The 13,638-nt window shown below is 40.1% G+C and overlaps 1 protein-coding gene across 1 annotated transcript; it reads right to left on the bottom strand.

The window, feature by feature from the left end:
- Positions 1–5,223: 5,223 nt before the first annotated feature.
- Positions 5,224–7,204, bottom strand: SSTR1 (somatostatin receptor 1). Its single transcript, XM_075193025.1, has one exon. It carries the CDS (start codon positions 6,579–6,581, stop codon positions 5,478–5,480), a length of 1,104 nt encoding a protein of 367 aa, XP_075049126.1. The 5' UTR covers positions 6,582–7,204; the 3' UTR covers positions 5,224–5,477.
- Positions 7,205–13,638: the final 6,434 nt, after the last annotated feature.

The following is a 13,638-nucleotide window of genomic DNA, read 5'->3' as shown; positions in this document are numbered from 1 at the left end:
GGATTTACAATTACCTTTGTGATCTCTGAACCTAGAGGACCAGGTATCTAGTGAGCTTTGGTTCCAATACCGGTGTCCTCACATGTGCATATGCGTGTGGCCACTTTCTGGGGATGTGCACAGCAATTTCACGCAACAACTGCTAGACAGACTGGCGTAGTAGTCACTCAGCATCAGTAAATTTTCTCACATATTTTGTTAATCAAGATTCATTACTCAAGTTTGTCCTCATGGAAGAAAAGCAGAAAAAGATGTTTAATTAAAAAAAACAAAATTGACCAGGAAAAAACTGTGGCATATAGGGGCGTATTCAATCCAATGCGCTAAGTGGAGTTTTTTGCTGATGTGAAAGTTGTGTCGTCTTTCTCATCCAAAGTTCCACTTATAGTCCCCAAAGTATTCTCTAAATCAATGGGAGAGCCTGTTCACTGGACACCCAAAATTGTGGGATTTGGTGAACTGGAATATTGGACACCTTTAAACATCAGAGGCCTCAATGGCTCATAGCCACCATTCTCCAAAGAAGCAAAGTTGTCTTCTACAACCTTGCTTCTCCAGCTATTTTAACACTCTAATACTCTATTTTCTGTACTTAAGACCGTTATCTACACACATGCATACTTTATACGGTAATCTAGTATTCTCATTTTATTTATTATGTGGTACTGTATGAAATGTTTTTGAAAAATCTAAATATATTACATCCACTGCCATACCGAGATCCAATTTGCAGCTTAGATTGCAATCAGATTGGTTTGGCATAACTATTAATATTGTGCTGTAAATATTTTTTATATAATATACAGTATATTCTGGATATAATCCCTTAAAATGCCTGCAAATATTTTGACCACAGCCAATGTTAGCCTTACTGGTCTATCATTTTCTGGTTCCAATTGTGTCTTTAATTTTATATTGGTATCACATACTAGTCATGTGGTATATAACCTAGAAGGGTATCGGTAAATATAAGAAATATTGGTTTACTAAGCTGAAATATTTTAGAAAACATAGTTATGAGCCATCTGTGACGGCTAATTATCTTAAGCTTGTTTTAGACGCACTTTCCTGAACTAAACACATAACATGTAATAGTGTTCAATTTATCACTATGCAACATATTACATAACATTTTCCTCCTTTGTGAACACGACTGAAAATAATGTATTCAAGAAATCGGGTTTTTCTTTATCTCCCTCAATCAAGCCCCCCAATCTATCTTTTTGTGGCCCGATACCATATATTTTTTTTATATTTATGTGCTTTGGAATAAACTGCATTCCTTTTTTCCATTTCTATATGTAGTATCCTGATTTGCATTTTAGAGATTTTGTTAATGTCCCTGTATTTTTTAATGCACATTGGGAGAGGGAGAGAGAGGGAGAGAGATTGGTGCCACTGAGAATTGCGGTGCAGAAATGGAAGCACAGGGGGTTGGGTAGACTTCAAAGATGACGAGAAATCCAACACAGACAAGACCTACAAAAAAAAAAACGATTTCAGGAAAAAAACGACTGCAATATGCACAGACTTACCTGAAATCTGACTCTGCAGATATCCAATTGCAGCAGAAGGCTGACAGGACCTCTTTCCGAATGGACAGCTCTACGGCAGTAGTGTCTGACATCAGTGCGACCTGAATGAATTTTAATTTAAAGCGACAACGTCTGCTTGGTTCCGACATTGCCGCTTTAAATTAAAATTCATTCAGGTCGCACTGACGTCAGACACTACTGCCGGAGAGATGTCCATTCGAAAGGAGGTCATGTCAGCCTTCTGCTGCCATCGGATATCTGCAGAGTCAGATTTCAGGTAAGTCTGTGCATATTGCAGTCGTTTTTTTCCTGAAATCGTTTTTTTCTTGTAGGCCATGTCTGTGTCGAATTTCTTGTCATTGTTGAAGCGATTACCACCAAGCACAGGGAAGCCAGATGCCGTATGTTTGACCTCAGGGCCAATGCTTGCTCTTGGGGCTCCCTGGATGCTGCTCTTCCTACCTTGGAAATAGAGTCCTTCCCTGCTGCCTCTTAACTTAGCAAGTGGAACGTGGGAAATGCATCTTCTGCTCTTCAAAACGGGAGCATGGCGCTTCGCTGTGACATCATAGCCAAGCGCCACACATGGAGGAGTAGCAGACTGCAGCTTCACAGGTAAGAACCGGCAGGCTCCTTCTCTCTGTCAACAGCCAATGTGGGGACACCTCAGGGACATTAACAACAATGGTTGGGTGACATTATATCACTCAGTGTTTTAGGTGCCCTCTTACCATTGTCACCCTAGCCAACCTTCTAGATTCGCCTACTGGTGATGCAATCCTTGCCTGACTTGCTAGTGAGAGAAGGATGCAGGAGCATAGGTGTCTACTCTGACAGAAACCCCGGAGGAGTACGTGCAGAAACAATCCATTTGTGAGTTCCATTCAGGTACACCCAGTTACTAAACCTACATGTTCAGGGGCCACCTGTCTAGTGAACTACCCACTGAGTCTGGAATAAAAAGGTCCGAGCTATACCTGAGTGGTGAGTATGTTTTTTGACTGTGGGAAAAAAAACATAGAACCCGAAGGAAATCCATGCAAACATGGGGAGAACATACAGGACCTGATTCATTAAGGAATGTAAATACTAATGCATGCCGTATTGAGCATAAAATTGCATGCCTAGACCGGACTATATGCCTGTGAATGCAAGTACATCCAATTCATCTTTGAACACAAAGGAGACTTCCAACAGCCTACGATTTCATGGGAGGAACAGGGGAGGGAGGGGGCGTATGGACATAGACAATGCACATTAATGGCGTGCCAAAGTCGGACGCACGCAGCAACTTCCGATACAATCATTGGGCATCTCTAAGGTTTTTCAGTCATATCATTTGCACCAGCTACAGGACAGGTGTAAGTGCTGAGTGACAGTGATTGTGTTTGCAATCAAGAGCAAAATGCATTTTATGTCCAGTAGGCATTAACAACATCATGATAAATGTATTTAACGGAAAAAAAATATTTTAAATAATATATTATTTACAGGTGACAATAATTGAAAACTTTATTTCTTGTCCATTTTGTTGGAACTTTATATTGCACATATGTACAGCAGTGGCGCACGCAGGGGGGGTTTCTGAGTCTCCAGAAACCCCCCCCCCCTGCGCTAACTTAGTGCCCACCATAGCGGCACTGTCCTATACAGCAGCCACGGCACTGTCAAAGAAGCGTCCGCGGCGGTGCTGTATTGTATACAGCACCGCCGCGGACGCTTCTTTGGCAGTGGCGCGGCTGCTGTATAGGACAGCGCTGCCGAAACGGAGCAGCAGCTCTCTCTCGTGGGTTGTTTTTTTTGGGTTTTTTGGGTCAGGGGGGGAAACCCCCCCCCGACAATCCTGCGTGCGCCCCTGTACTGTATTTTCATATCCTACAGTGTGTTAGTGTGACTTTCTTTATATAGCAAGTACCGTATAAGCAGAGGGTACCTGCACCCGTATTGAACCAGACATTTCTTTAGATCCGCTTCAAGTGGAATGTGGACGTGCTTATGCCCGAATTACGTTTTTTTTTTAAAAAAAAAAACGCAAACTACCTCCATTTTGCATGCCTTAATGAATCCAGCCCGAAAACTACACACAGTGGTTGTAAATTGAAAAAAGCAGCCTCTCTGAAATCAACGTACACATGGTATGTGGTATGTCATTACATCAGGAAATGTGACTTAATGCTAGTAAAAGTTATGTCTTTAGAAAAGCAGAAAATGTGGCAATGCCAAAACAAAGATTACGTTTAATATACCAATTACATGCTGGCCCAATAAATGGCACCTTAATCTGGCATGTAATACACGTTGCAGGGTTTAGCTTGACAAGGACAATACTCAGACTGTGCTAGATTATTAAATAAATTCTTCTATATCCAGGAAACAACCCTCAGCATTCCACATCTGAACTCATAAAACCATGTTTCCTATCATTTCAAAGAAACAAGAAAACACTTTGTAATAAAAGACATGGAAAATAATAATAATAATAATGCCTTTGCTCACTTAGTTAACACAAAACAACTATTAAAAACATGTCCACTATATTTTATGAGCTCAACAAATAATATTGTTAAAGTGTTTTATTGTTTTCACGTTTCTTGGATAATTTGCAAAGTGTAGTGTTTTGATCCATCTTGGCAAAGTGTTTGAGGTTCTTAAATAGTTTTTGTTGGTTATGAGGACATTGAAGAATTGAAACAAGAATATTTCTTGCTATAAAATCCAAATCAAATCGATGATGCAATATCCAAGTTCTACTTATGAATACTATACTTAGTATAGAATACTTAATTTTTAGTTACCATTATGAAAAAAATTTTACAATTATTTTGAAAGCAGTATTTTTTTTTTACATTAGACACAATCTTGTAACACTGTTGGAGCCGGTCATGGAAGAGTACAATAGGGAGGCATATTGTGAGAGGGACAATAAGCTACTTGCCTATACAATGGCAAACAGAAATATGTATTCTCTGGTTAAAGAATGCACCAAAATTACGCAAACTGCAAAGTCAGTTGCAGAACTTTGTGCAAACTTGCAAACAGCAGCAATGACTAAAACATTCAGATTAATGACTTTTGTGCTAATGAAAATAATTTTGTTACTAAACCCAACTTATAGTGAAATAAAATTAATCGTTTTTCTTTTTTCCAACAATATTACGATTTTGTCCCAAGAAATACGGAAGTGAACGAGGACAGTAATTTGTAATGAAACTTCATTCTAGACTAAAATGTATTTTCTTTGCAAAGTAATTTAGCTTAGAACAGAACATTGACACATACATGTTAAACAGGCAAAACACAAACGGAACAAAACAAGGGCCAAATACCACTGTATTTGCTTGTAAAGGATATTATGTCACATATATTATGGATAAAGTCAGATATATGGATAATGTTGTCATCATCCAGATAATAATGGTAAAGTGAAGCGTACTTGGTCATTGGCAAAATCAATACATTCTAAAAGGCATTTGTGGTGTGATTTTCACTGTCGGAGCACGTTAGATTTGCATGCAGCTGATACTTTAACCCTCAAACTACCGTAGTTTTATAGAATCTAAGATTCCAACTCCACTGTTGTAATTTCCCTGGGGTGATAATTACCCTCAATATTTCATCGCAATCCTAATTACTGCCAATTATCTGAAATGGTCAGGATAATATAGATAGAATTCATTTAATGGCAACATTTTCCATTTGCTAATTTTATTCATTATATACAGTACATCTGTGCAAAATGGCATTTTGTACATACAGTAACAACGTATTAAAATAAATAACTCTCAGGGTTTTTTTCTGTTTACCCCGTGTACATACATCCAATGTTCACACTTTCCACTGCTCCTTCTGTTGTCCTTTCAAAAGCATAGGAGACATGAATCCATTGCATGTAATTATTTATATGCTAACTGAGTCCTAGTATTTTCAGTAGATGAATGAATTCTAGTGGGTCCTCGAGCTGCAAGTCCCATTACGATATGTGCTGCCTGTTGTCAACATGCCATTCTGCAGATCCTCAGCACTATATGCCCTACTTTTCAGGGCAGTGGCGTAATAGTCCACTGGCTCTTCTGTGGCATTTTCCATCCAACTAAGGCACAAGACCTTCTGGAAAGACCGTCTAAAATTATCCGACAGAACACCATACAGGAAGGGATTGGCACAGCTGTTGGCATAACCAAGTGCAACAGAAAGCTGGCTAATGGTGGTGTCACCCCTTCTGGCAAAAACACCCACTAGCTGCACTACATAGAAAGGCATCCAGCAGACAACAAAAACAGTTACCACTACAGTCACCATGAGTGTGAGCTTACGCTCAGACCGGCGACGTTGCTGCCAACCAGCTTTCAGCGCTACAACTCTCATTTTAGTGATGATGAGAATATAGCAGAGGCATATGGCAGCCATAGGGAGAAGAAAACCCATCAGAAATGTGTACAGAACAAAGACCATAACCCAACGTTGCGAGGGTTCAGGCATGTGGACATTGCAAGCTACTGTCCCGTCACTGTTTGGTGCAGTGCTAGAGAAGATTACAATGGGCAGGATGATGATCATTGAAAAGAGCCAAACTCCAAGATTCACCATTTTTGCCACACTTGGTCGTCGGTAGCGGGCAGCACTAATGGGATGTACCACTGCCACATATCGATCCAAACTGAGAACAGCCAAACAGTAGACACTGGTAAACATGTTCATGGCATCCAAGCTAAGAACCAACCTACAGAGAAGTGAACCAAAGGGCCAGTGACGGAGAAGAGTAGAGGTCACCAGAAAAGGCACACTCAGCATCAGAAGTTCATCTGCAATGGCCAAGTTCAAAATATAGATGTTAGTAGCAGTCTTCATCTTGGCATAACGCAAGATAACATAAATGACCATAGAGTTACCACACAATCCTATAATGCAAACTAAGGAGTACACAAATGAAATGAAGATGGCAATTCCAGGAGAATCTGTAGAAGTGCCATTCCGAGAGTTGTTGCTCCAAGTGGCCGCATTGTCCGAGAATTCCATCATCCCGGTGGATGTGCTGTTTTTCAGCATCTTGTCAATTAGTTTGAAGGCTGCTCTTTATCTACAAACCCCCCCCCCAAAAATCTAATTTTGATTTTTAAAGTTAACCAATTTGCAGACAAACAGAATCTTTGCTATTGTAAAGTCTGGCATGGCTACAAATCTGTGAATTGCTGATTAAAACACACAGCATAGAGGGGTTAAATCCTCTCAGCGGAGATGTTCAACTTGTCATTTTCTTGTCCTCTTAGTCCATGGCTGCAAAAGTCACAGTGTTGAGATTGTCACTGTTGCGGAGTTACAGGAACTACTGACAGTCTTTACTCTACTTAAGAATGCATAGAAATGAAAAAGCCTTTGAGGTCTGCTGCCAGATGCTCACAATCATCTCTCTATCCAACAGTAGCATGAAATCTCTGGAGCTGCAATTTTCGTTTCAGTCAGTAGCTGAGAAGCAGAGGCTGAAGGAGGAGCAGGGACTGAGTGATTCACTGATGTGAAAGCATCTGAAGCAGTTATTACAGGGCAACAAAAGCTGAAGAAAATGTAGCTCAGGGGCACAGCTGACAACCTAACACTGCAGACTGTGAGGATGCTGAAGGATAAAACAGGGAGGGATCCTGCTGAGTTGGGAGGGGAGAACATTTACTATGCAATATGCTCATCTCTTCTCTTGGGACTGTATTTGTGTTCTCTATCTTTATAACTTTCTCTTTTGTTTAACCCCTACCCTGCAAAACAGTCCAGACCACCAGGCATCTGTCGGCAAAAACAAAATCAATGATCTCCTGACCTAATGCTATTTGTTTCCGCTTGAGGTACCCCGAGTTCTATTCTGATCTTGCATGATGCAGTCTCACTCGTTCCCTGTGGAACTTATGATATCTATTACCCATTAACATTTCCATCTGTGGGTATCATTGAGTAAATGCCACAGGAAATATGCACACAGACAGAGCTAGAAGATGTGTGCAGTTCATTTTGGCGTCAGACTTAAAGGACACCTCTCAGATGACATTTTGCTCACTTTAAGTGAATGTGGTTTTTGTGGATGAATAACTGGTTCCACTTCCTAAACAGGAACATGCAAAATGAACGTATTGTGCTGATCTGAAGAAACGTCTCTTGTTGAATATGGCTGTAGGTACGCTCTGCATATACGGCACATGCCACATTGATACAGACACAACACACTGCAGGATACATGCAGTACATATGTGGAATATAAAGTTCCAGGAGCGCACAGAGAAAAAAAAAAAAAACTTTTTTTTTATTTTTTTCAATGAAATCCATTTATCAGGATATTAATGTCTACTGTACATAAAATGTACTTTTACAGTTGCTCTTTATTGCAAAGACATGTTTAAATATGCCTACGCCATCCCTATCACTCAGCACTTACACCGGACCTGTCGCTGGTGCAATTGATAAGACTGAAAACCACGTACGTGAGAGATGCCCAAAGCTTGAGTCAGACGCTGCTGTGTGCGCTTGAACTCTGCACCCCTTTACGGTACACGGAGTATGTGCATGCGCCCATTCCCGAGCCCATCCACCCATGACATCGTAGGGCTGTGGGAAGTTTCCTTTGCCTAAGAAGATGAATTGGATGTTCTTGCGTTCACAGGCCTATAATTAGTTTCTGGGCATGTGCAGTGCAATTTAAAACCAAACAGGGCACATCATCATCCTCATCACCATTTATTTATATAGCGCCACTGATTCTGCAGCACTGTACAGAGAAGTCATTCACATCAGTCCCTGCCCCATTGGAACCAACAGTCTAAATTCCCTAACATACACAGACAGACAGAGAGACAGACTAGGGTCAATTTTGATAGCAGCCAATTAACCTATTAGTATGTTTTTGGAGTGTGGGAGGAAACCGGAGCAAACACAGGGAGAACATACAAACTCCACACAGATAAGGTCATGGTTGGGAATTGAACTCATGACCCCAGTGCTGTGAGGCAGAGGTGCTAACCACTGAGCCACCGTGCTGCCAACATATCAGCATTTACGTTTCCAGATGAATCAGACTCACAGTGTTTAACAGTAAACATATTGTCATGTCCACTGGAGAATTGGTATAGAGCATGAGTCTTGATTTTTTTTTAATCTAGAGCCTTGAAAACCATTATACATAATGTAAGATAATTTTTGTATAAAACCATTTTAACCCTTACTTTTCTTGTATAATTTCTAAATCAAGTTTGTCCGACCTTTTTGGATGGGGAGCTGTATTGTAGGCAATCAAAGGCTCACTGAGGCTAGTTACAACGTTTGTACATCTCAAATAAAGCACAGTCACTACTCTAAAAATTGACAGCACTGTAATCACTGGAAAAATCTCAATCTCCCTTCCATTCAGGCCCTAAGAAATTATGTCTGTCGCAAGTATGGAAAATATTACCCACTCTCTACATGATAAATCTCACAAATTTGACCAGATTTGGTCTTCATGATATCTTCAAGAGAGCTGTAATTGCATATCAGCCTCAGCCCAGGTCCCTGTTGTAGGGACTTAAACCGTGGGCCGCCTCCGGAACCTCCAGGCTGGGTGAGCTTCTACTCGGGTAAGAATTATATATGTGCCTAATCCCACTTGCGGAAGATGACTTTGACCTTTCTACATAGCTTTTTTGTTAGATTCCCAGTGGAAGATATCACTGCACTTTTAGGGCTAGATTTACTAAACTGCAAGTTTGAAAAAGTGGGGATATTCCCTATAGCAACCAATCAGATTCTAGCTGGCATTTTATAGAAAGTACTAAATAAATGAAAGCTAGAATCTGATTGGTTGCTATAGACAACATCCCCACTTTTTCAAACCCGCAGCTTAGTAAATCTAGCCCCTAGTATCTATTTCTTCCACCACCACCCCTTTTTCCCCCTCCTCTGCTCTCTGTTTTCTTGCCCACCCCCACCCCTCATTCCCCATCCCACCATTTCTTCTGAAACAAAATAAGAGGAGACACCTTGGATATTTATGTTGCATTATTTATTATGTTGGATGTTCTTTCTGTGTATCCTGTTGTTTCCCCCTTTAAATAAAGATAAAAAAGTTTTTACAGCACTAATAATAAGGTCATATACAGAGAATTACCTCCAACAGACAGTAAAATCAGAGGTACTCGGCAGAGATATATGAAACACATTAAAATTCTATTGTTGGTTGTCCACCATTAGCATAGGAAGCTCTTGCACTGCCCCAACTACTTACATCGACCAGTGAAAATCCCACTGCAATGTGTTGTAGCAGAAATCAAGACGCACCAGCTTGTGATGTCACTAATGAAGATTTTGCACTGTGACCTGGTAAAGTCAGTCATATCTCCAAAAATTGCAGAATTAGGCGGCTATTAACACCCTTTTAAATAGACTTCTCTATCAATCACAACAAAAAATATATATTGATAACAGATTTTCTGTTTCTCAGGAAGAGTGTTTTGGTGGCATTTTTCCAAATTTCAATATGAAATTTATTACCGCTGACATAAAATTATTGGTGACACCTGCATTTTGCTCTGACATACTGTATATCCTTTATTTGCTGTGTAAATGAAGGGTTTGTGTAATGATTTATTTCAGCAAAGTGAAAGTACTGACTCCCTTTCAGATGTGAAAAAAAGTGTAATTTTTCTGCTTGCAGAGTTTTGACTAATACACTGTTTGACAGTACAATGAATTACCTGCATATTTTTACACCTATGTAGTTAATAGTGCTAATGAGACGTACAGAGAAAAACATGTTTTGTGCCTGTCTGTGCATTTTATCACATACACAAATAGTTACCTCTTTGAAGTTACCTCTTCAAAAGCATGGGGAAGTTTTTGCTGTTGAGACCAGGCAATACAAAACACAGATGAGCTGAATACAAATAAATAAAAAAAAAGAATAGATAATCAGGCGCTAGATTATGTCATACATGGACTATGTATGACATAATCTAGCGCATACTTGTCAAATTATGGCAAGTATGATCCGGGAGCCTGCCGGGGAAGGTGGACGTGCAGGGGGCGGGGCTCCAAAAATCGCGTCATTTTGGCCCAGGGCGGGGTCAAAAGCTGCGATTCCTAGTGGGCAGATCCGGAAGATTGCCACACTCTCCCGGGAGACCTTGAGACTCACGCGAAATGCGGGAGTCTCCCGGACATTCCGGGAGAGTTGGCAAGTATGATCTAGCGCCTGATTATCTATTCTTTTTTTTGTTGTTTTAAATTTGTTTTCCAACAATAAGCTGTTTCCTCTGTGGGATCTTTTAGAAAGAAAACCCCTTGACTTCACATCTGCACTTATATTGTCTACTTTATTTGTACCTGTCTATATATGCTCAGTGTTCCCCACTGTCTGGAGCTGCAGAGCACTGTGGTGCCTAACAAATCAATGCTAATAATAATAATAATAATAATAATAATACACAGAGCCCATTCTCTGTTGGCCCATTGTCCCCATAATCTGCTTATTCCCAGGTGGCCTAGTGTGCCCATACATTCAGGGCCTGAATATTCAATAGGCTGACTAGGTTGCGGCCTAGGGCGCAAGGTTTTAAGGGGGGAGATTTTGGGAGGTGCAAAATTGTGGAGGGGGAGGTATAAACTGAAATTTATTTTAAAAGAGAAAAAGCGAGAATATTACTATACCTATGCTGACAGATCAGGAGCTGTCCTCTATTATCCCACACACAATCCAGTATAAAGTGCCTTAGAGGATACTAAACATAAAAGATGTGGAAATAGCGATGGCGCTCCCACTTTTGAAGCACTCTAGAATCTATAAAGAATAATAACACATGAGGCAAATTCCAAAGAGCGAAAACCACAAATAGTCCAAAAACCTGTAAGATATTGTCCAAAGTCAATCTCTAGAAACAACTAAAGTCCAAACTTAAAGTCCAACAGAGGTTCTGTGTGGAATTCCAAAGTTTTCTTCCAAGTGGTATATATAGATAAATCAAAACAGAAAATTTATTATATACTTGCCATCTCCCTCGGAATGTCCGGGAGACTCCCGAAATTCGAGTAGGTCTCCCGGACTCTCGGGAGAGCAGGCAAATATCCCGCAAACGGCAGCTTGCTGTCAAAATGATGCAATTCGCGGTGAATCGCGTCATTTTGGCCCTGCCCCCACGACAAAAATGTAATTTTGACACCGGGGCGGGGCCAAAATGACGCACCCCGCCCCTCCCACCCTCCAACCACACCCCCCTACCTTGGATCTCCCGGAAAGAAGTTTAAAAAGTTTGGCAAGTATGGTCTTGCCCCGCCCCCTAGGTACGGTTGGTGGACCAGTCCCACACTGAATAGATCCCTTGATTGTGTCACATTCCCTTTGGTTAACTTAGGGACTGTTCTAGGTGTGTGCTTAACCATTCTGCTGATTGAAGAAACTGAAATGGCAAGCTTGTTTTTTTTATACAAACTGCCTTAGACATTTGTGTAGTTGTGTTCACTTTAAAATACAAACATTGTAAAAAAAAAAAAAAAAAAGCATTACTACATCTGCCAACAAGGTAAATATCACTAAATTACAGATTACATCAAGTAAATATTATGTTAACATTAACTTCCTTCATTTAACTGTCTGGAGTTGCTTTTTAGGTATGTTACACAATGATGTTAGCATCTTTCCATTTGATCTGAAGCTGGTGATGTCTGGATGTGATAATTTTTGTATACAAACTAGCGCATGACAACTTCAGGGGTGCAAATTCTAGCTCCTTCTGACACAAGGAGCTGGACTATCAGTGCTTTTCTTGGTAAATTTAGGTTGTGCTTAAAAGCACAATGTTTTGTACCTACCTGTAATGAGAATGGCTTTGTGATTTCTAGCTTAGACAACCTACTGCACTGTAACTAAGGTGGAACTAAAAGCATGATTGTGTAGGGCATTCTGGGACTACAGGTTACAGGTTGAATCAGCCTGCTATATTTGTATCTTGTTGGAATTTTTGGGAGTTTTAATTCCACAACATCTTAAAGAGCAATAAGGAAAGGTGCCAATCTAAAACAAAAACAGATAATCCTAAAAATAATTTAATTTCTGATCCATTCTTTACACGTGTACATAAACAAACACGTGTACACGTGTACATAAAAAATACTGACTGTTATTACATTTTGAGTTTCATCTGACCAGAGCACTGAGTGCATCCATTCTCCAAAACGGAACAGATGTAATGGGCAAGGTTAGAACAACCTGCAGCAAATCAGAGTATCAATATTAACAATAGCACAGAGCAGTGATGTGAGGCGCCTGTCAATCTCTTGCAGGAGGATTGTAATTATATAGTCATTAGAAATATCTTCGAGACTTGGCAACACAGGACATTGGTTGCCAGGCTCATATCTATAATGGAATGCTTGTTTGACACTGCATTGCAATCCAATGACTTTTGGGGCTAGATTTACTAAACTGCGGGTTTGAAGAAGTGGAGCTGTTGCCTATAGCAACCAATCAGATTCTAGCTTTCATTATGTAGAATGCACTACATAAATGACAGCTAGAATCTGATTGGTTGCTATAGGCAACATCTCCACTTTTTCAAACCCGCAGTTTAGTAAATATATCCCTTGGCCTTACTCAGGTATACGGGACTGTTGCTTTACCCAAATAAATATTTTTCCATCCCTTTAAGTGTTCTAGTTCTGCCAACTGAAACACACAGGATAAATCATTTCCCTCCATCTTAATGTGTCAATTATAGGGTTTAAAAACAATATTTAAGACATTTACAAGGCCAAGTTCCTCATTTCATGGCAAGTATTCAAGGCTTTTGTAGCACTTGATGGATTTTGATTACATCTACAACCAATTTCCTGTCAGAGAGATGCTATAAACTGTACCGTGCAGCTTTCAACAATGGGCAGATTGTCTAACTGCAGTGAAGGCTTTTTATTCCACATAATTATCATAGATTACATTCTTTCTACTACTTTGTTATGTGTGATGTTCGGAAGCACCATCTAATTAAAGAATCAGGAATGTAATTCATGTCTGCAAAAATTGGAAAACAAATGCAAGATGAGGATCAGACATTCAGTAATGTCATTTATATTTACACAAGAGTAAATACCTTCTCTGTAG

The sequence above is a fragment of the Mixophyes fleayi genome, chromosome 12 (genome assembly GCF_038048845.1).
Source record: "Mixophyes fleayi isolate aMixFle1 chromosome 12, aMixFle1.hap1, whole genome shotgun sequence".
NCBI classification, from domain to species: domain Eukaryota; kingdom Metazoa; phylum Chordata; class Amphibia; order Anura; family Limnodynastidae; genus Mixophyes; species Mixophyes fleayi.
The sequence above is the reverse complement of the archived record's forward strand: the minus strand, read 5'-3'. Positions and strand labels throughout refer to the sequence as shown.